Source organism: Danio rerio, chromosome 9 (genome assembly GCF_049306965.1).
Source record: "Danio rerio strain Tuebingen ecotype United States chromosome 9, GRCz12tu, whole genome shotgun sequence".
NCBI lineage: Eukaryota > Metazoa > Chordata > Actinopteri > Cypriniformes > Danionidae > Danio > Danio rerio.
The window spans coordinates 27,040,319-27,061,402 of NC_133184.1; the positions used below are offsets into that span (position 1 = coordinate 27,040,319).

Below are 21,084 nucleotides of genomic sequence, written 5' to 3' on the forward strand. Positions count from 1 at the left end.
GTTTGCCACTGAATCTACACATTATAAGCACGAGATATTTTAACGTAATTAAATCCTTCATTCAATTGTTACGATGCTGTCAGTCGTGTGACTGACACCACTTTCACTATTGCTAAAGAGCATGCAGTCACTGAGACAAAACTAATATTGCTCATGAAAAGAATGGTATTGCTATTAAGATGACGTATGCAAATAATAAGTTATTATCTGTGCAATATCAGACACCACCCGTGAGAACAGCACAGTTATTACTGTTAACTCAGTTCATCTCATTCACGTCAAGCAATGCGTGCAGGGCTGATGGGGGCATGCAGATTTTTGTTATTTTGTTAGTTTTGATTAGTGTTGATTTCAAATGCAATAAATCTGTTAATATAAAACATGTAGTAACTGTGGTCATAATGTTTGGTGGGTGCGACTAAATGTTGTCTTGCAAAGTTAAGAGCACCAGTGACCAAGAAAAAAGGTTAATTTCGAGCCCTGACTAGCTTGCTTGGTTTGGGAGTTGTGGAGCTGCGCATCGATGGATTTGCTCTTCAGTGTTTGGACTTCCTGCAGTGAAAAATAAAACACACTGAACTGAACTAAACTGAACTTCATTTCTGAACACTGGACTGACATGGTTTTAAATTTGCTTGAACTTCTACGTTCATCTGCTTTGACACAATCTACATTATAAAAGCGTTTTTTAAATAAACATGACTTGAATAGACATTAACTAGAATTTTACTATAAATGCTGCCTATTTTTAATAACAAAAACTGTAAATGTGCATATTTGACTGCATGGTGTTAAATGCAATACAAATCTCATGTACCCATCTTAGTAAAAATTCCCTGTAATTAACAAACACAAATTCATGAAATCTTACATTTCCTACTTGTTTCCAACAGCAACTACAAATTAAATGATTGTAAACAGGCTGCACGATAATGGAGAAATCTTGCATTGCAAATTTTTATTTTTTTATTTTGCAATATATATTGTGATATGAATACAATTTTAGCAGATTACTTATCATCTCTATTTGGAAAGAATTAATAATGTTAGATCCATTGGGATGATTCTGCACGGGGAGTGCATCTCCATAAAATCTAATAAACAACTGTCCCCGACACATTTTAGTTTTGGACTACTATTTGCAGTGAATTTTTGCAGTGAATTCAATTTTTGCAGTGAATTTTTGCAGTGAATTTTTGCAGTGAATTTTTGTGTTTGCAAATGTTGTGAGTATTTTCATGCATAACAATCTATAAATACAATCAAGAAAAGATACAACAACAATAAAGTGTTTTATCATTTCCCGAGTCTAACAGTTTTCAAGTACAGAAATTAAATGATCAAAATAAAGATAATTCAATAAAATGAATCGTTGTTAAAGTCACAAAAGGCACAATTTACTATGCCTGAATGCTTGAATTCAGCTGCAAATTCATTCTGATCTCATAAGAAAACGTAACTAATTTATAGTAAAAAAAAAAAAAAGAATATGATTTGAAAAAAATAAAAATGTAAAATTTTTAAAAGGAGGCATGCCTCAGACTCCACTTTGAAACCCTACCACTCATTGGAAGATAAACAAATCATACTAAAATTCAACAAATCATCGTACAAATTCATAGGCCACTATATCAAAAAGTTACTAATTGGCCTGAGATTGCATTGGAGATAGCAGATGGCAAATCAGCACATTGGAGTGATTTCTGAAATATCATGCAACACTAGAAAGATAAAAATACAAATAAAACAAGCTATTTAACTCACAATACCACAGTTCTTAATACATTTTGCTTATGTTAATCTAATTCTGTCTAAATCATTGTCAGAAGAGGTGGGCCAGAGAGCGGTTGAAAACTGAAAACACTGAAACTGAAGACATATAAATTTTTATGAACTGCTTCAAATAGTTTTATTTGCCCACTTCTACTTTTCAATGAACGCAAACTGTCATAATTTATCAAAGATGCTGCACTTCAGCTGCCAACTTTAGCAAACTTCCTAATACATTTAGCACGATTACTTTTTTAAAAATTGATGAGCGTCAAAAGCAGTGGAACTGTTCAGCAAAAGATTCAATTATGAGTCATTGCATCCAAAACGACTCGAAATAATGCAAAACAATATAACTAAAGCAAATCTCCATTATCCTGAGTGAGAGCGCATCTCTTCCTATTATTGAACAGTAGCATCATTGACGACGTAAGCATGCTTGGGTTTGGACAGTAAAAGGCAGTGCGAGTGAGTGCCATGCAATCTTGTCCAGTAAAAGCCTACCCTAAAAGGTGCAAGACACAGCCTACAGCAATACAATACGGCAACAGCATAAACTGTAATAATAATTAAAAATAAGAATAATCATTTAAAATGTTTTGTTTACAATACAGCGCATCTAATATTGAAAATGTCAGAAGCTCAAATTTGCCAGTGCCAGCACACACAGTTGCCACTCATCATTTACCTGCATTGAAATAAATCATCAGGTATAAGAGAGCAGATACTGATCATTCAAAATTTATTGAACACTCCATGATAACAATCCTTAAGACCAGCTTAGGAAATCCCTATAATAAAGTATACAGATATGCATGTATAACAGGCACAGGATATATGTTATGAAGCCAACCCAATCTTTCTGTCTTTAGAACACGATTATGAAACAACTTCATAATTATTGTAAAACTGCTTCAACCAGAAACGTAATGATCAACTCTCACCCGTGCTTCAGCTCCCTCCAATGTGCCTGAGCTTGTTCACAAAAGCATGCTTAGTTTTTTTCTTCCGGACCTTAAATAGCAACTGAATTCATAAAAGCTTCCAGTCGCTTAAACATCACAAGAATTGATTTAGATTTTACAGAAGAACCTGCCGCAACCGCAATGAAGTAAAAGCAAAGGTTATGAAAGATGAAAAGGCCTGATGAGCTGCATCAATAAGATAACATATGAGACAGACAACAAGCCCTTCATTCAAAAGCGGATTAATCCACAGCCACTGAGCTGTGCAGTGGTCACGAGAAATGCAGATATGAATAAGAGCCAATGCGCGCAGCAATTAACAGAGCTTTTGTCGGGGAAGAGTGAACATTGGTAGCCTGGTCAAGATAAGCAGAGCTTTTGCTAAAAAGAAATTGAGATTTAACTGAACAAATGAATAAACACAACAGAGATTATTATTTGAATAAATAGAACCAAATCCTAATATCTGGAGCTTAAAAGTGCTTTTGTAATTTGATATTTCAAAAACCTAAAGTTGCCTTGAAGGAGAATTGCAATTTTTACCTTCACAATGAATTTACCGGAACTAATAATTACCATTCAAATCAGTGACACCGTGAACATGTTGCAAATTCAATAAGAGCACACTTTAAAAGCCTTCACGGGAACCACATGACTTAATAGGAACATCATAACAATAATAGGTTATAATGTTCTGCTAAATGAATACATGGTACATGCAGGCACAGCAAAAGGGAAACTGCATATGCGTATATATTATTCACAACCTAATGTGCACGTTTCAATTGAAGATTTTCATTAATGATTTATGGTCATAAATAACATGCATGCAACACTGAATACAGACTAATGATAATGATCATTACAGAGCAACCAAAACAGGCATGCATTCAACTTGAATGTGGCTAAACAAACACACACCTTGTAATTCAGAATATAAAACACACAAAATGGGTCGTAGGAGAACAGGGAGGAAATAAAAGCACCGAGCCTCTTTATGACTTTTAACATGAACAGTCATGAAAAATGCCTCAGAGGCGCTTACAGGTAATCTGATGATTTTCATAATGAGGTTATGAGGAGACAAAGACAGATAGGAGGGATTTACACCGACACAATTACATCAGAGGAAGGGGTATAACTGAAGAACTTCCAATACCCTTAAAGACTTTTGTGTCGCTTTTTGTGTCGCTGAATGGAGCCTTACTCTGAACTGGCGCCGTGTTGGGATTGTAGAAGAACTTCTCGTTGCACATATTGCCCTCACAGCAGCAGAAGAACACATCTGGGTCCTCCTTCTTCTCCACACACTCAGTGCTGTGAGAAAAAAAACAAAAAAAAACAAGCAGAGCTGTCAGCACTGGAATTAGGGCTGCACAATATTAAAATAAAGTCTAATATTCTGATATTTTAATTTCCTGCGATAATTACTGCTATGTAAATGCAATAATACAAAAGATGGTTGAATAGCACTATTTGACTATTCTAAAGCCCCGGTCAGATCACATGAATTTCCGTAATCCGTAAACGTCAAATGGGCGTTGTGACAAGATTTAATAACAACTTCTTGTGTAATGTGGCACAATTCACAAAAATCGATACTATGCCTGCAACGCCTCACGACACAATTGTAGAAAGTCTAGCATGTTTCATTTTTTTCTTGTCGCTTGTCGTAGACGTCATGGGATGACGAATCGTGAAGGAATGTGTAGTCTGGCACATTTTTTTATCCCACAACAAGTCAAGATTTTATCAAGAGAGAAAAAAATTTATTTGCATAATCTGACATAGTGACTTTCGTAACTGACAATAAAAATTGCGTGATCTGACTGAGGAAACTTTGGCGAAGCATTAAATCACAGTCATATTAGTCAAACCTGTGCATGACTGCATAAATTATTATTCATTTAAGAAAAGTTGAATATTGTGCATGCCAACTATAATACACAAATTGTACTAAAGCTGGTACCTTAAAATAGTAGGGGTTTGTATCTAAAAAGTCTTTATACTGTTATTTTGGAGTGTAGATTGCATACATTTTATTTTTATATATATATATATATATATATATATATATTTAACTTATTTATATATATTTTTATATATTTAGGTTCACCTAATTTGAGTAATCTACGTACAAAGAACGGACCCCCGGTCAACTATAATCCAGACTTAACATTGCATATCTTTGCGATGCGACTATGTGCACATAGCAATTTTGATGCAAAAACTATATATATTGTGCAGCCCTAACTTAAATGCATATTATTAAATTTTTTTTTGAGTTTTTTAGCTGACACTATATTACCAATCTCTTATTACCAAATAAAGCTTAAAGGTTAGGCCTAAAAATAATATTTGGCCTAAGGATTAAAAGTAAGATAAATCTGTGACACACCTAAAAATGATACTAGTAAATACTTTTACAGGCTTTGAAAATGTATCATTAAAACTGGGAAAACATTTACTGTCAACTGAGCAGCTGTGATACGCTGAATAAACTGTTATTGTGAGCTGCTTATGTCAAAAGATTATCATGCTACGCATCAGATCACGTCCATTACATACTTACATGATGACTTTACAGTTTGAAAAACGCATCAAACCATATCATGTTTTTTTAGGCACTGTTAAACTCATTTAACAAAAAGTTACCAGCCAACTGGCAAGCATCACCCTTTCATATAATCATAAACAGTAAACACCTGTTTTTACTTGCATGTGGCCCTTGCCAAATGTCTCTTTCAGAGTTAATTTTAGTGCACAATGTCAAATATGCAATTAATCAATTAAACAAATGCAATAACAACAGAATCCACTTAGTTTTGAATTCTCTAAAATCATATACATTTCTAAAATCGCACAAGACGATTAAATCAAGCCGACATCACATTTGAAGATAACGAAGACATGCATGCTGCAGGGTTTATTTGGATTTCACTCGGGTTAGAGAGCAAACAAACGAATAAACACACATGGGCAGAAAAGGCCTGTGCCAAAGAGATACTTTTTAAAATCTGGCAGCCCGCATCAAAGCAGAGCTCTCAGGTTGGCTTAAAGAAGATAAACAAAGCTTAGCAGCACACCAATAATCCTTACGATACACACACACAGGTGCAAATGAACAAATAAGAGGGGAATGGATGGCATTCCAGGGCATTTAGTCAGTTAAAACGAGTCCGTTACTGCTTGCGACGCACACGCGCCATTAAGCGGTCGCAACACTTTCACAATCTACCTAAGAACCTGACATGGCAGCGCAGTGCGCATGAAAAAAACATAAATCTTTCCAGTGAAGGAGGTAAACGGGTTCAGCAGCATGTTCCAACAGGAGAAGTACTGCTGCCTTTGCACGCTATCAAAACACCTACGTTGAGAAGAAACACTTCCTGATCTGCCAGCAGAGCTACCTGTTGCATAGGGGTGATTGAGCTGATAAGACTGTTTTCAATATCTCCCCTATTATGGCCGGAGGTTACAAGGTTCATAACCAAACCTCGACATGAAGACATGTTTACACAAGACTTTATCCAAAATGTGGTGAAATCTTGAGAAAGGAACTATTTTAGTCAAGAGCATTAACCATAGAAACATTTCCAAAAATTGGGCTCATTTAATTATCTTTCAATGTTTTTTATTAAAGAGCATTATCAAAATAGCTGTTTTATAACATTACTGAATTTGCCTTGATGGATAAAAACTTCTAAACCGAATTGATTTGAAATATAAATCTTAAAAGGTTTTAGTTTTTTAATTTTACTGTCATTTCTGCTCTAAAACATTATTGTTTCTTTGTTTAACACAGTTATTGCATTAATCTAATCTGCATCTTATAAGTGGCACTGGAGGGTTCAACCACGGTCTCTTTATGTCAAATCAACATGATCGCTATGTGGAGAGGAAAGCTGTGACGTGACTGTGGTTAACACTGAACCTGACACTTGACGCTGATTAGCACTGACAGAGGCTATCAGTCAAAAAGTCTCTCAAACTGCTGGCTTATCAGTTTGAATCATTCCAACCAATCATTCACTGAATCCGTCAGAGCGAGCACTGAATAAACTTATGATTCACTTACTGAAGCGCAAGTCATTGTCTCTTTCATTCATATCTGACTCAAAATGACCCAGATGCAGTGCAGGTATAAAATGCATGTCAAATTTTTAAAAACAACCACAAATAGTGCTGTTCATAAGTTGGTAAACGCTGGTGAATCAAGTAATCTCAATGTGTAAGAATTATTGGTGTATTCTGGGCACATAAAAATGTTTTCAGACAAACATTCTCTTTATATGCCCTCAACAGCAAATAGTAGGAGCATAACAAATATTGCTCAATACTGAAACACAGTATTATTGCTTAATACAGTCCAGTTGGTTTATATAGAACAGAATCACTAATCAAAGTCCAAACAACAATTTATGAGTCAATTTAGTTGCACTAATAGTTTTAATTTTGACATTTTGCATAATAAAATGACAATTAAAACAAATATTTGCACTTTTATTCTACTCAAGTAAAAAAAATAATGCAACTATCAGAAAAAACAATGAGAATTTAAAAAAAAAAAATAAGCCTATTGTTTATTGTAACTACTTGAAAATACAAAACAGATTATATTAATTATTGAAGCTAATATTGTTTATTTAAATAATAATGTAGCCTTACATAAAATGTATATATTTTTAATTATCGATAATGGCTTCAAATTGTAAACATCTGTATCATGCACGGTTGACTATGTGCCTAACACCAAGAGAGCGTCAAAGTAGCTAGAAGTCATTGATTTTAAATGGGAGCCGGCAGCCATAAGCGGTGAGGAGCAGCATGGTGCGTGTTCGCCGGTGTGGGGAGAGGAGAGTTGAAACCAAGTCAACTTTATTGTAATGAGCTATGATGTGGTTTCACGGCAACCAGTCAAAATTTAGACATCCACCGCTTGAGGAGTCCAGAGAACACAGTCAATAGTTACGTTTTCATCCACCTATTTTTATGCGCATTTGGGATATGTGCATAAAAAAAAAAAATACAAAATAATAATAATTAAAAAAAAGATGCACATACATTTTAAAAATGCACATAAAAAAACATATGTGCATAACTGAGTAGGATAAACTTTTTATTCAATTAGAAAAGATGCGTTTAAACTGCGATGGAAACACTTTTACCGAACAAATTCCAGTATGTGCATTTAAAAAGGTCCTGTGATTTTGTGATGATAAAAATGTGTGTGAATGAACAAACCAGCAGGTTGAGCACATTGTAAAACATCTGAAATGTTGTTTTGGTCATTGTTAAACACCTTCACTATTTCAGTATTAGTGTTATTATATTATTAATGACCTCCAGAACTGTCAAGAGTGTCTACGCTCCACGTCTGATGCCTTCAAACGCCACCGCATATTCATTGCTCGTCGGCATACTGTCTTTTGAGGCACAAGACACATACTAAATGAAGAAAAGATTTATACAGCTTCATCTACTGCAGCAAATTATGTTTTTAATGTTGATATTTGGCGCCAGTTAATCAGGAAGTCACGTTTATTTGCTTTGACTCACTGGAGGGAAACGCTGCTTTATTCGCACATCTTTTATGTACAGCAGCACTAACAGCCCTTCAAGGCACCTTCTCTGCAAGATGTTTCATTTATTTGGGAAGCTCTGTCAGTGTTATACTAGTAAAAAAGAGAGTAAAATACACAAATACATTATGTCATATTATCACGAGTGTGACTTAATGGTCAAAAGCTCTGATGAAAAGGAAACCGATGAATTCTGTGACAGCCACCAATCATAAGCAGCTTAATTCAGTATCTGCTCTATTAATCTTTTTTTTTTCATATGGCTTCGAAACAGCCTCCCCCACAGCAGACAGTATTTCACTGGAGACTTGATTTTCTTATTCTTGTCGTGTTGCTGTGTGTGGCAGGTTTACTACCCTGCATTTACACAACAACACTTCATGCACAGATCTATTTTGACATTGACTTGTCAAATGTTTGTCCAGGCTATGACTCCAGTTATCGCTGTCAATCATATTCAAGGTGTGACTCACGGAAGAATTTATCTGATTCACACCCATAATTAACTTTGTTTGTCATGGTGTAGTTTACAAGGACATTAATCCTCATTATAAATGTAGTATATACTGAAATTTAAGGCACAATTTGTCATTTTCCCCACTAGAGGGAGCATATTCACAATAAACAAAGGTGTAGTTTGATGATGCCGCAAATGTGTGTTGAATCACGGAAGTTGTTGTATTTATTACATCCTAAATGGCTCCTGCAGAAATCATTATTATGCTTATCATTCATAACTTATCATCGTGGTATGAAGCAGAGAAAAGCAGCGCTCACACTGTACTTTTCGCCTCATAGACTTCCATACATATGCACATGAATGCGTCAAATCAGAAACGCAAACTCTTGCGACAAGTTTCGCAGTTCGCTGCATTGCAATGCAAAATCGCATCACCTGACTGCGTGAGACCAATCAAAGATCAAATCATGACCTCTCTGAACAGGAATTTAAAATATGGACCAACCGCTTGTTTTATAAATGTTTAATCATCTTGTTTAATTTCTGGCCCTTTTCACAGAGCCGTAAAACAGAATTTCACAACTCTAGTGTGACCGCGGCATAAGACCGAAAGGAAACATAGCGAAAAGTGACCACTGAATTAATTACTGATGAAATTATACCATAGTACACCTCTTCAGCTTCTTCCACTCGTCATCAAATGGAGAATAATCAATGCTGTTTCATCATACTAAATATATTTTAGGATTCTGTTATACCGCTGATCTGTGAAGTCTAATATAACACACAATATAATAAAGTGTCTTTGGTGTTTCCCTGTTTTCTATAAAACCAAATTAGAAATTGAAGGTGTATGATATCTCTAGCATTGCGACAAAGGACATGTGCGATTTGTTAAAACTGCTTATTTCTCTGGATTTGAAAATTCTTTGAAATCTTTATCATTAACGTAAGTACATAATAAGTCAATAAATATTAAAGAATTCTCTGGTAGTTTTTGGATATTTTAATTAAATAAATCAAACATATTTATTAGTGGATTAAAAACTGTTTTTCCTCCTCCTTTCACTTTAGTTATTTGTATCACACCATCCTGACTCCTTATTAATGTCAAATGCCATAAAAGCAGTAGGGAATACCTGTCATAGCAGTTGACATCATCAAGCCAGCAGCCTTGCTTTACTATTTCAACCGTTCCTGACACATTTCGCCAAGTTGCGAAGCAATGAAGCCTCTTGTCCTTGTCTCCCACGCAAGGCTCAATGCCGCTGCGGTTTCCTCGGTTCTCCAAGCTGGGGTTGTAGTTGTAGAACACGCACTCTTGTGTTTCTGAGCGGCCGAGAATGGCACCTGGAAAAGAAACCACAGGGGAGAATGGTTAGGACATGGACTGCCAGCAGTTAGGAGATCTGCTTCACTGAGATCTGAGTAAAAATTTAAACCCGATGTGTGAAGCTCAAATCACAAGCAACAGTCAATGATTAGCAGCTGAATATCATTGAACATTGTATGTGTATAGCTCATACACAACCAAATTGAGATTTGATATGATTAAAAAAAGAAAGCAAAAGACTAGTGAGTGTTGTGGTTAAGCAAAACAACAGAGATTGTGATTAACACAGAAGCCATAAAACAGGAAGCGGTACAGGGCGGTTTCCCAACTTCTTCCTGAAAGGACCACAATGTAGATTGCGTTTGAATATGCACAAATGTGATGAAACCTTTAAAATTATTCAAAACACATGCTTTGTCATTACAATCACTTAACACACGATCTTGAACAAAACAAAACAGAAATGTGTATTCAGAGTCTTCACATGCTAAAACCAATTAAAGGGGATCTTGCGCAGGTTGAACAAACTCACACGACTAGACTAGTTCTCTCTCTGGACGTTTACATAAGACGCATTCTTGCGTTAAACAACATTTAGATGGAGTGTAACAGAATAGAACAGAAAGTCAAGCGTTATGATGCATTTATGGGAAACCAGTTGGTCCAGACATTTGGCAACGCTTGAGTTGATGTTCATATCTCGTGCCACAAGGAACAGTTTATGCTTTGGGCCACTATTTAAGGACTGGTTGCACAGGTTTAGTGGGAGCACCACATTGGTACACTTGAATAGAACAGAAAACACGGTGCATGAAAACAGCAATACAGTGATGACAGGAACATTCTTTAAACAGCATTTCAGAATGCTCTAAAAATACTTGCGGCGCTTTGTTCAAAAAAATTACTAATCATTAAGCATGTGCAATCCACATAAGACTTCTGTAGTCTAACAATTTCATTGTACGTGTTTGTATAACCACAATAACATAACATTAACACCAAATGCACGCAAGCACGCGTGCACAGTAAAAAACCTGTGGTTCCTGTCTTTCTAATAACATGTAAATGATTAAAAATAAATAAAGATGTTTACACACACACTCACATATATACAGTTGAAGTCAAAATTATTAGCCCCTGTATATTTTTTTTCCTTAATTTCTGTATAAAAGAATTTTTTTGAACCCATTTCTAAACATATTAGTTTTAATAACTCATTTCCAATAACTGATTACTTTTATCTTTGCCATGATGACAGTACATAATATTTAGCTAAATATTTTTCAGGATATTAGTATTGAGCTTAAAGAGCACGTTAAAGGCTTATCTAGGTTCATTAGGCAAGTTGGGGTAATTTGGCAAGCCATTGTATAATGATGGTTGGTTAATAAAAATAAACAAATTAGCACACAATATTAGGGGTGGGATTTTTAGGTCAACAAATCTGAGAGTTCGGCTAGTATCACAGCTCTGTGGTCATGGTTTTCAATTTTAATTCTATTTACATTGTAAATTTACATTGATTTACCATTTGTAAATATTATATATAATAAATCATTATAACGTACATAGTCTTATAAACTGATCATTTACAATATTTAAAAAAGTTAATCTCAATGCCATGTATTCAGATTTCAGTTCTAAGAGTTTTAATTTAGGCTTTATTTGTTGAATAATGGTACTGATTACAGCACATTCATTTTGGCCGCTGACATTTAACAAACTTCTTCCACAAACATGTACTGTCACTTTAGACTTATTGACGTTACGTTACATACAATCCGCCTATATGTTGCAGTGCAAGCACATGTTAAATACAAGAGAGAGAAACGCGCACAAGCATGAGTACAACAAACAGTTTCAAGTGTACGGAATGGAGGTGTTGACACGAGAGAGAGAACAATCCAAACTGTGGGATCACATACTCCAGTAAGATACCAAAACCCTCCAAACACTTGCTTCTCCATCAATTGATAAAAAAAAATAGTAATAAAAACACACACACACGCACTCACACACACACACACACATAATAAAAAAAGAACTATTTTTTCCCCCCATCAACCGTCCTTACCCCTACTCGCTACAGTACTGACCTGTGCAGGCACAAGCATTGACTGGTGCATACCTACACATGCTGCCTAATGAGGTTAATTTGGACAAAGACAAACAAAATTGATCATTTTAGAGATGTTACATGAAACTGAGCTTCTTGTCCGGTGTCCTCTGTTCATATTCATTCGGTGGCTCAAAGAGAAACCTAAATTCATCATAGATTTGGTGTGCGCTGTATTTATAGTTCGGTGCACCACTGGCTTTAGAAACAATAAAGAACTAAAGAATGCAGACAGGGTGGCATTAACATGATGCACGGACACTGAACTACATACGTTGGTAATAAAGCTGATTGTTCACACATGTTCACATAAAATGTGTTCATGCAGTGTCATCGACAGCTTACGATGCGCTTTTCAGAGAGGTAATTGTGACCAGGCAAACAGTAGCAGGGCTATATCTATATGTTGAAAGATGGATTTGAGAAACGTAAACTAAGAAATGACTTGCTGAAAATGATATAATAGCTCTATTTCATCTTTTTCTGGACACTCTAACAGTACTCAGGTACAGAAAATTGCTTTTCTTACTTTGTTTGGTCTTGTTTCTAGTCCAAGAAAAGATTGCTTAGTTTTCACCGTAAGAAGAAATAAGTGAGAATTAAGACTTTTACAGAAATTATCTGCCAGCAGTGTAAGTGAAATAATCTTGTTTTTGCTTTGGAATGTAGATATTTGGACTAGAAACAAGACAAAAAAGTTTTGTTTTTTTGCATAAATCATATGAATAACATATATGATTAAATACAATTCTGTATCTCATGGTCAACTATAATTCAGACTCAACATTGCATATCTTTGCGATGTGACAACTGCGTATGGGCACATTGTCATATCGATGCTTATGCGATATTGTGCAGCCCTAGTTAAAAAAAACCTTTCAAAAAACCTAAATAAAATAACAGTGATTTTTTTAAAAATGTATTTCCTCTTTTAATGCATTATAGGAACCTGAAAATGTAAATCTGCCAAATTAAAGTGTTTAATGACATTCAATAAATTAAAATGGTCAATTATCTTTAAAAAAGGGATAAGCTGTCATTACTTTTTCTGTTATTGTACATATTTATTTTTTTATATTCATTGTGAGGTTATTTTACATGAAATGGACTTAACAGATTACAAACAGACATATGGACTTGAATCACAGTAAACATTTCTTTCACTGATAAAGCCTGGGTGACTGATTCACAGACTGAACAGAATTTTGCAATCACTGCTAAAAATAGGTTTGTGTGTGCGATGAGTTGTATAAAGATGTATATTACACATAACAAATAAATGTTTAGTTAAACATATCTGAAACAAGTTTAATCAACGACACTGTGATAATAATGATCAGTAATTATTTATAGGAAGAAATATGCATTATTACTATTGAACACACAACAAAAACAAAATCCTAGGGGAAACACAAGGCATAAATTGTTTCGGTGGGAATTAATTTGCTAATTGCCCTTTAGTGGGGATAAATCCTCAGGATTTGTTTCAGAGACACAAGTCACCGTTATTGGGATTAGAAGGAAATCTGCTGGAATTACTGTCACATTCACATCAAGGCAGAAAAGAACGACGGTACTCAAGACGCACAACACCGATCAACGGCACAAAAACAAATGTACTCCTTTTAAATGACAAATGGAGCACTGCAAATTGCTCCATAGCCTTCAGCATCTGTTTTGGGAACCTCTAGAATAAATTGGAAACTAATTACAAGTGGCAAACATATGGGAATTACTCACCTGCCCTCTACACTAACATGGAGATGGCTCAATAAATCTTTGACCCATATTCTACGACCGCTCTTCCCGACAACAGCCCTTGCCCCTCAACTGAGCTGCTGTCGGTTTTTAATATGAGATACACAGGCTCCTCTGAGTCAGCAGGGTTATATGAGGTAAAACGACAGAGTGTACTGTAAATATGTGGAGCTGGTGGAAGGGGCGGCTTAAAAACCCTCTAAACACAGGCCGTGAAGGACAGCCAACACGTGAGCGAACAGACCATAGGCGTAATGTTAATGGACCGCTTATGGTGGTTTCCTACGCAAGATAAACTTGATGACAAACACTTTGCTTGTACATTAGAAACAAACCGCAACATTATCCTGAAAGGTTTTGACTAGTAAAAGCGGACTAGTACAGAGCTTCTCTAGCTTGCATTTTCCAACTCTGACACATTTCAATTCTTAAATTGAACAGGGAGACATCCCAGGTTACATTGCATTCATAGTACATCAATCCAAGAACAAACATGCTTTTATTTTGAATTTGTTTTCCTTATTACAAATGTCATCTTCAGTGTAATGGAACTGAGAAATGATCTGTGAATGACCCAACGTGGTTCACTGGAGAACAACACTGTCCGCCTGTGCTAAAGTTCACATCAAAGACGCAAATTTGATTAGTGACCTAGAAGTGAATGCGAAATAGTTCTTCATTTTACGTCACAATTTTATGGTTTTAAACTTATTGTGCTGTGACAAATTACTTTCTCTCAGCGCGAGCGAAACTGCACACCAACATTCCTATCAGGCACGGCATGTTTAATTCATTTGCTATACATATGCTTGTTTTTCCGTCTAGGTCTAAGTACAACAACTCACTATATACTGAATTTTTAGGACACCTTACTGTCCATACACACATGTAATGTTTCTACTTTATTAATAATGTTATCATTATATGTGAAATAATAACAGTATGATTCTGTTTTTCTTACAAATACACTTGAGAACTATTACCCCAACAAGACCCAAATACAAAAGACTTGACCTCAGTAACAAAGTGCTGCTATTTGTTCCATTTACTGTTAAATCTCACTTCACATCCGTTTTTCCTCATGGACCATTAGAAAGACCGTTTTAGAAAGAGTTATTTTCAAGTACAAGAGAGGGCCACAACAAACAATTACTTTGACAAATGATTAGAACAGTTATTGCAACGATTAACAAACTACAGACTATTGCACCAGTTAATTGGTAAGTTTTGAGGTATTTTATATGTAATCTTTTTTTATTCACACAAGAGAATCTTTCTTAAAATAATTTTATACATAAAAAAAAGAAATCTAGAGCTACATGAAGCTTTATTCAGTGCAAATTATATGATCAATTTAATATACTTAAGTTTTGCATGAACTAATAAATAATATAAAACGAAACATTTCCACACTAGGGAGGTATTAAAGCAGAAAAATTCAATGTATAATTATATTTGAGAGCTGCAACGATACCATTTTTTGTGTTAAATAATATAAATCTCAAAACAAAGCTGTTAAGCAATCTATGGCATAAAATCCTAAATTTACTGCATTATTGTAACCAGTAGGGATGCTCCGATCGATTGGCCGATAATCAAATTTCACGATTCGACCGGTACTTGTTAATCTGGCTGATCTAATGAACCGATCGCAGGTGTTTGTTTACAAGTTTACAAGCAGAGAAAGATGTATCCGGGTTATGAATCAGCAGCTCTACAACAAATGTGCAATGTTTCCAAATTGCATTTAGTCATTTTTCTTACCATACTTTTTTATTGGTTTTATCTATTTCCCTTTTGTAAAGCTGCTTCCTTCCATTACATGTATGAAATATCCTTAATTCATTATCTTAGGCAAGGCAAGATCTTATACTTGAAGGGTAATTGTGCTTATGCAATGGCAAAGTTTTATAAAGGTTAAAGAATTAGAATTGTTACTCCGTATCGGCTGCACAAATCTTGATCGGAGCATTCCTAGTAACCTAACATGAGTAGATGTAGATCTAGTACAAACATATCCACCTCATTATAACCAGCTGCTTTCTTAACTGCTGTTTTCTCACTGTTTTGTTGTGTGTTATTAAGAGCAAAACGCACAGAACGTCTTCAAAAAAGCCCCAAAAAAATCCTGAATGCCCAGACATTTGTATGTGATCAGATATGAATTTTTTACTGGTTGCTTCGATAATGTTGCAGATGTCAGTACTCATCACAACTGAATGCAACAAAAGACAAGTATATGAACACAAAATGTGCATCAGTCACCTGGGCCTCATTGCATTTGCCATTAAAAGAAGTGTTGAGTAATCAGATTGCTATACAATTGCTACTCTATTGGTTTAAAACACATAAAATTGTCCATGTAAACACACCCAAGTGCATTTATGTGGTCTTGGACAATTGAATTGCAATCAGATAGCTATCCAATTACTTAAGATGCAGTTTCATGGCAAGAGTAAACTGGGCCGGAATAGAGGAGGAAGCTGGTATGAGGAGCTCTGTATCATCCATGCCATCTCACAACTGTCACCACTGTGGTGTATTAAGTAGATCTGCATGGTCAAAAGACGGCAAAATCAATGCAAATGAGATCATATTAATTACATTATGTTAATAAGTGGTGACTAATAATTTTTATTTGTCCCTGAATAATTGAAGAGATTTGTTCAAAAAACTTTGATTATGTACTTTTCCAGTATATCGAGCTGAATGATTCTGTTTGCTTAACCATTCTATTACATGCTGATTATAGCCAGTCAGCATGCATATGGTTTTATTTCCATAGGGGAGGTTGATAGGCAAGCTCACTGGAATGCAATACAAATGATATTCAGATTTTTACGTTTTGAAGACTCCTTTTTTTGAAATTTGTTTCCTGATAGTTATTTTTTTGAATAACCAAAAGTAAATAAATAGAATTCTAGAGTTCAGAGTAAATGATTTGTAACTGTGCCGTGTCACCAGGCTCACATGGTAATAAAACTTGAACCTTACCTGACTGTTCTTAGAAATATTTGGCAGGATAGTGGAAAAGCAGCAGTTAAGTCTCCATTCATTCAAAGTGAGATATAAATAATTAATTTAACAATATAATTATATAATATCTTGTCTTAAAATATAAATATAAAATTCTTAAAATGTACTACAGAATTTTCTATTAAATTATGTGTTATTTTTATTACACTGTCTGTACATGACTGTGGGGACATTGCCATTTCTATTTTTTTTTAATTCTAAGTATGTCTTTTTTATTCTAAGTATGTCAGTACTTTAGAATAAAAAAAGACAAATTTCATTAATAATCTAAGTCATCTCAACATAGTTTCAGTAATTTTGCAATTTCATCTCGTTTTGAACACAGTAAATGTCATGGATTTGAACTGCCAAAGTTTTTCAAAAGTCCAAACCTTTATATAACTATGACATTATTACGTAAGATGCTATAAATTAAATAACTTCTCATGGTTAATTGTGAGAGTTTATACTTTTTCAGCAGGATCAGCATTTATATGGACATTGGATATTTATTGATATATTATATTCACGAAATTTAATACTGCAAATATAACATATACATTATAAATATAATGAATCAATAAGAACACAATGCTGCAAATAAATGCTGACCCTCAGGTATAAGTCCTCTCATATAACCACAACAAAGGGTCTTTTTAAAGAACTTTTCACTGCATAAATGCATCTTAGGCTGTGCTTCTATTGAGAAGCTCAGACAAAAGCCCTCTCATGCAGTGTGAGACCTTGCACTTTAACATTACAAACGCACTTCCTGGCATTCATGTCTGTGAAGTTTTTTCCAAGAAATGTTTAAAGCCAGATCCTGTTGGAATGAAGTGAATTTTTGAAAAATTCCTGCATATTTTAAAAATAAACTCAAACAGAGTCAATAAGACAGTCATCAAATAGATAGACTATATACTTGGAGATGACCACAATATTTTTAGGAATTGGAATATACATTTTCACAAATAATATTAAAGCCATTTTACAATGATATTTTTACCTCACTGGTGATTGTTTATAATTGAACATTTACCTAATAGAACATTTAATAGAGTATATATATATATTTATCTTTTAAGTTAAAATTATAGATATAAATAAATATAAAATAATTATGGCTATTTGCATTATTATGCTTTTATATTATCATTACATAATCAGCTGTATAAAATTTTCTCAAAATGACAATAATATCGCTTATCACAACAATTTCTGACAATATATCGAACAAAAACATTTATTATCTTGACAGGCCTACCAGTTAGACAATTAACCAACATCTGTTTATAAGCCTTTAACTTAATGAAGACATAATCACTTGTTTTTGGGGTGCTTCTTGTTATTAACTAGTTTTCCTGAGCATAAGTATTAGTAAATTTAAGTTAGATTTTGTGTCTGGATATACTGTAAAAAAAAAAAAAAAAACATTTTTTACTGTATGTATTGTTTGACAAGTTAAAACTGATTGCATATACATTCGGGTTGTATTAATATTCAAATCGAGAAATCAAGAAAAAAAATTAAATAAAATTAAAATAAAATTCGCCCCCTATATATATATGAACTGCATTACTCATATAGTGAACCCCTCAACCCCCCAACCAGGCCCCCTCTGTAAGCCCCTGCACCCCTACCTGCCACCTTACACACCACAGGACATTGATACAGGACAGAGTAAATCTTTATTAACAAAAATGAAATAGAAATATGTGTGTTGGTCATATAAGCTGGGCTTCATGAAGAATGATCTAGATGGCCCAATCAGGGTGCGAATGTGCATAGCCACGCCCTTGTTTTCAAAAGTCTGTTTTCAAACTAAAATGGTTCTGCTTTCAAGTGCCATCAAACCCACAATGGTGATGAGGATGCCACATACAACTGCAACAAAAGTTATGCCCTTTAAAATGAAAAGCCATGTAAACAGCCTCAATGTGACGTAACAGACATAACAGCTTGACGTGTTTAATGAGGAACTGAAAATGTGTCACTGAAAGGTGCCATCTCCTCAGCCTAAGCAAGTTAGTGATTCTCCCCAGCCACAGTAGTGACCAAAAATTTCATGTTTGCTGCTGCCAAATACTTATTTCTTACGTGTAGTAATACCATCCTGGTCAGTTTTAGTGCAAAGCAAACATAATAAGAAAGTGAAAGTTTATCTGGACATGGGGTCTTAAAGAGACAACAGCTATTTGGGGTGTAACAGATCACAACCAACGTTTCAGAGCACATGTGACCCGCTGATGAATACTTTTTTTGTTTGCTTGTAGATTAATCCTAAATTTGTAAAGATCGCAGAGAGATCGCCTCTAGCGTCATTCAGATCACATGTATGAAATCATTTAGGCTTACCTGTAAAATTTAATGTGGATGGAAGAAGTTGTGGTAGGTTATTCAAGATGTGTTGGGTTTCTTAGATGTTTTCTGTTACTACTTGTTTAGCCTGCATTAATGCATTCAGTGTAAACTGCACATGTAAAGATCAGGATATGCAAATAATTGTGATTTGCATTTGTTTATTAATCCTAAACGGTCTTTAGTCTTTTGTGAGTTATTTATAAAGTTACAAACAGTGAAATAACACAGAAGTACTGGGATAACAGTTTATAGTTTAGATAAAATCCTGATGATTATGGTAAAGATTAAAATCACCATCATGTGCATTTAACAACACTCAAAAATGAAAGTTGTAGACAGCAATTACATTATTTAACCAAATGGTGGCCATCTAAAATATGCCACTGAATAATTCTTCAAAAATGATGCAATAAAACATGCAGTTTTATAAGTGGATAACTAATCAATTATTGAAAATGAGACTAAATGTACATTTAAATATATGTTTATACTAAATATATACCCTTTATACACTTAGTGTTGTTAGCAACAGTAGTAGTAGTATTAACAGTGAATTTTTCACAGTACTGAATAATTTACAATTTATTATTATTTCTACAATATTATTTTTAATACAATTACAGGTTCTAAGTTCTGTTTGTTAAAACCAAAAGTTTCTCGCACTACTGTTTTTGTAATAAATGGAAAGAAAATACATTCTCCTCCCCTTTTCGGCTGATCCAATAAATTGTCCGATCCAGGACTAAGGGTGCTTTCACACCTCCCTTATTTAGTTCGATTGAATCGCACTAAGTTCGTTTTCCCTTTTGGTGCGGTTCGTTTGGGCAGGTGAGAATGCAGCAATCGTACTCGAGTGAGCACCAAGAGCGGACCAAATAAGCGTACCGAGACCTGTTTGAAGAGGTGGTCTCGGTACGCTTTCAAACGAACCCTGGAGCGGTTCGTTTGGGGTGAGAATATGATCCGTACTAAAACAGGTCCAACCGCAAGAAGTACAGTGCCTTTGGGACTAATTCAGCTGCCGTAGCTGTGCATTATGGGATATGGAGGAAAAATATTTGTTGATAGCGATTTACAAACAGAAAGAGAGGCGAAAACATTACATGATGGATCGTTGGTAATATTTCCGCAAGATGACCATATAGCAGTTTAGCTAAATTAATTCACGCCTCCTGCTGAAGTGACGAGCAATGCATTAAAACACTGTTTTCCAGCCGCGGCCGCGCTTCATTCTCAAAAGTTTGTCTAAAGCAGGGATACAATCAGTCAGCGCAGTCGTCCCTTCATAGTAAAATGCAACATTTTGTGTCTGCCGGTTTTGTTTACCTGCAGGAGTTCATTGGCATTTTCCCGCACGTGAATTCGTACCAATCAATAAGCAGTTTAGGAAATATGTTCAACAACATCTGGCCAATAATAGATGTGGATTTTGTCAGATGACTGCATTTTGGTTCGTTTCAACTGGTTTGGACCAAAGCCAGCAGTGTTGTGTGAAAACGACCCAAAGACGGCAGAAGATACAACAATGTATCATTTATTAGACTTGGTGCGGACCAAATAAAGCGAACTACAGATGTGACAGTACCCTAAAATATATAATGTGATGCGAACTGTGAGATTTGTTGTCCGTTACATCACCAGCTTTTATGCCACTATTAATCAAACACTGGACATAATTGATGGATGGACAGCAAAATATACATTTTTAAAAAGTATCTCAAATA

General features: G+C 34.9%; 1 protein-coding gene across 4 annotated transcripts in view; it reads right to left on the bottom strand.

The window, feature by feature from the left end:
- Positions 1-21,084, bottom strand: part of acvr2aa (activin A receptor type 2Aa) — a 63,429-nt gene that overhangs the window by 34,468 nt on the left and 7,877 nt on the right. For 2 of the 4 annotated variants that reach the window (XM_021478662.3, NM_001110278.2), the window contains exons 2-3: positions 9,917-10,127; positions 3,943-4,052 (exon numbers count right to left, since the gene is read on the bottom strand). In XM_021478662.3, coding sequence (XP_021334337.1) covers positions 3,943-4,052; positions 9,917-10,127 — 321 coding nt within the window. Of the gene's footprint in view, positions 1-3,894; positions 4,053-9,916; positions 10,128-21,084 lie in introns of all 4 variants that reach the window. The other 2 variants (XM_005167561.6, XM_021478661.3) reach the window with 1 other exon arrangement.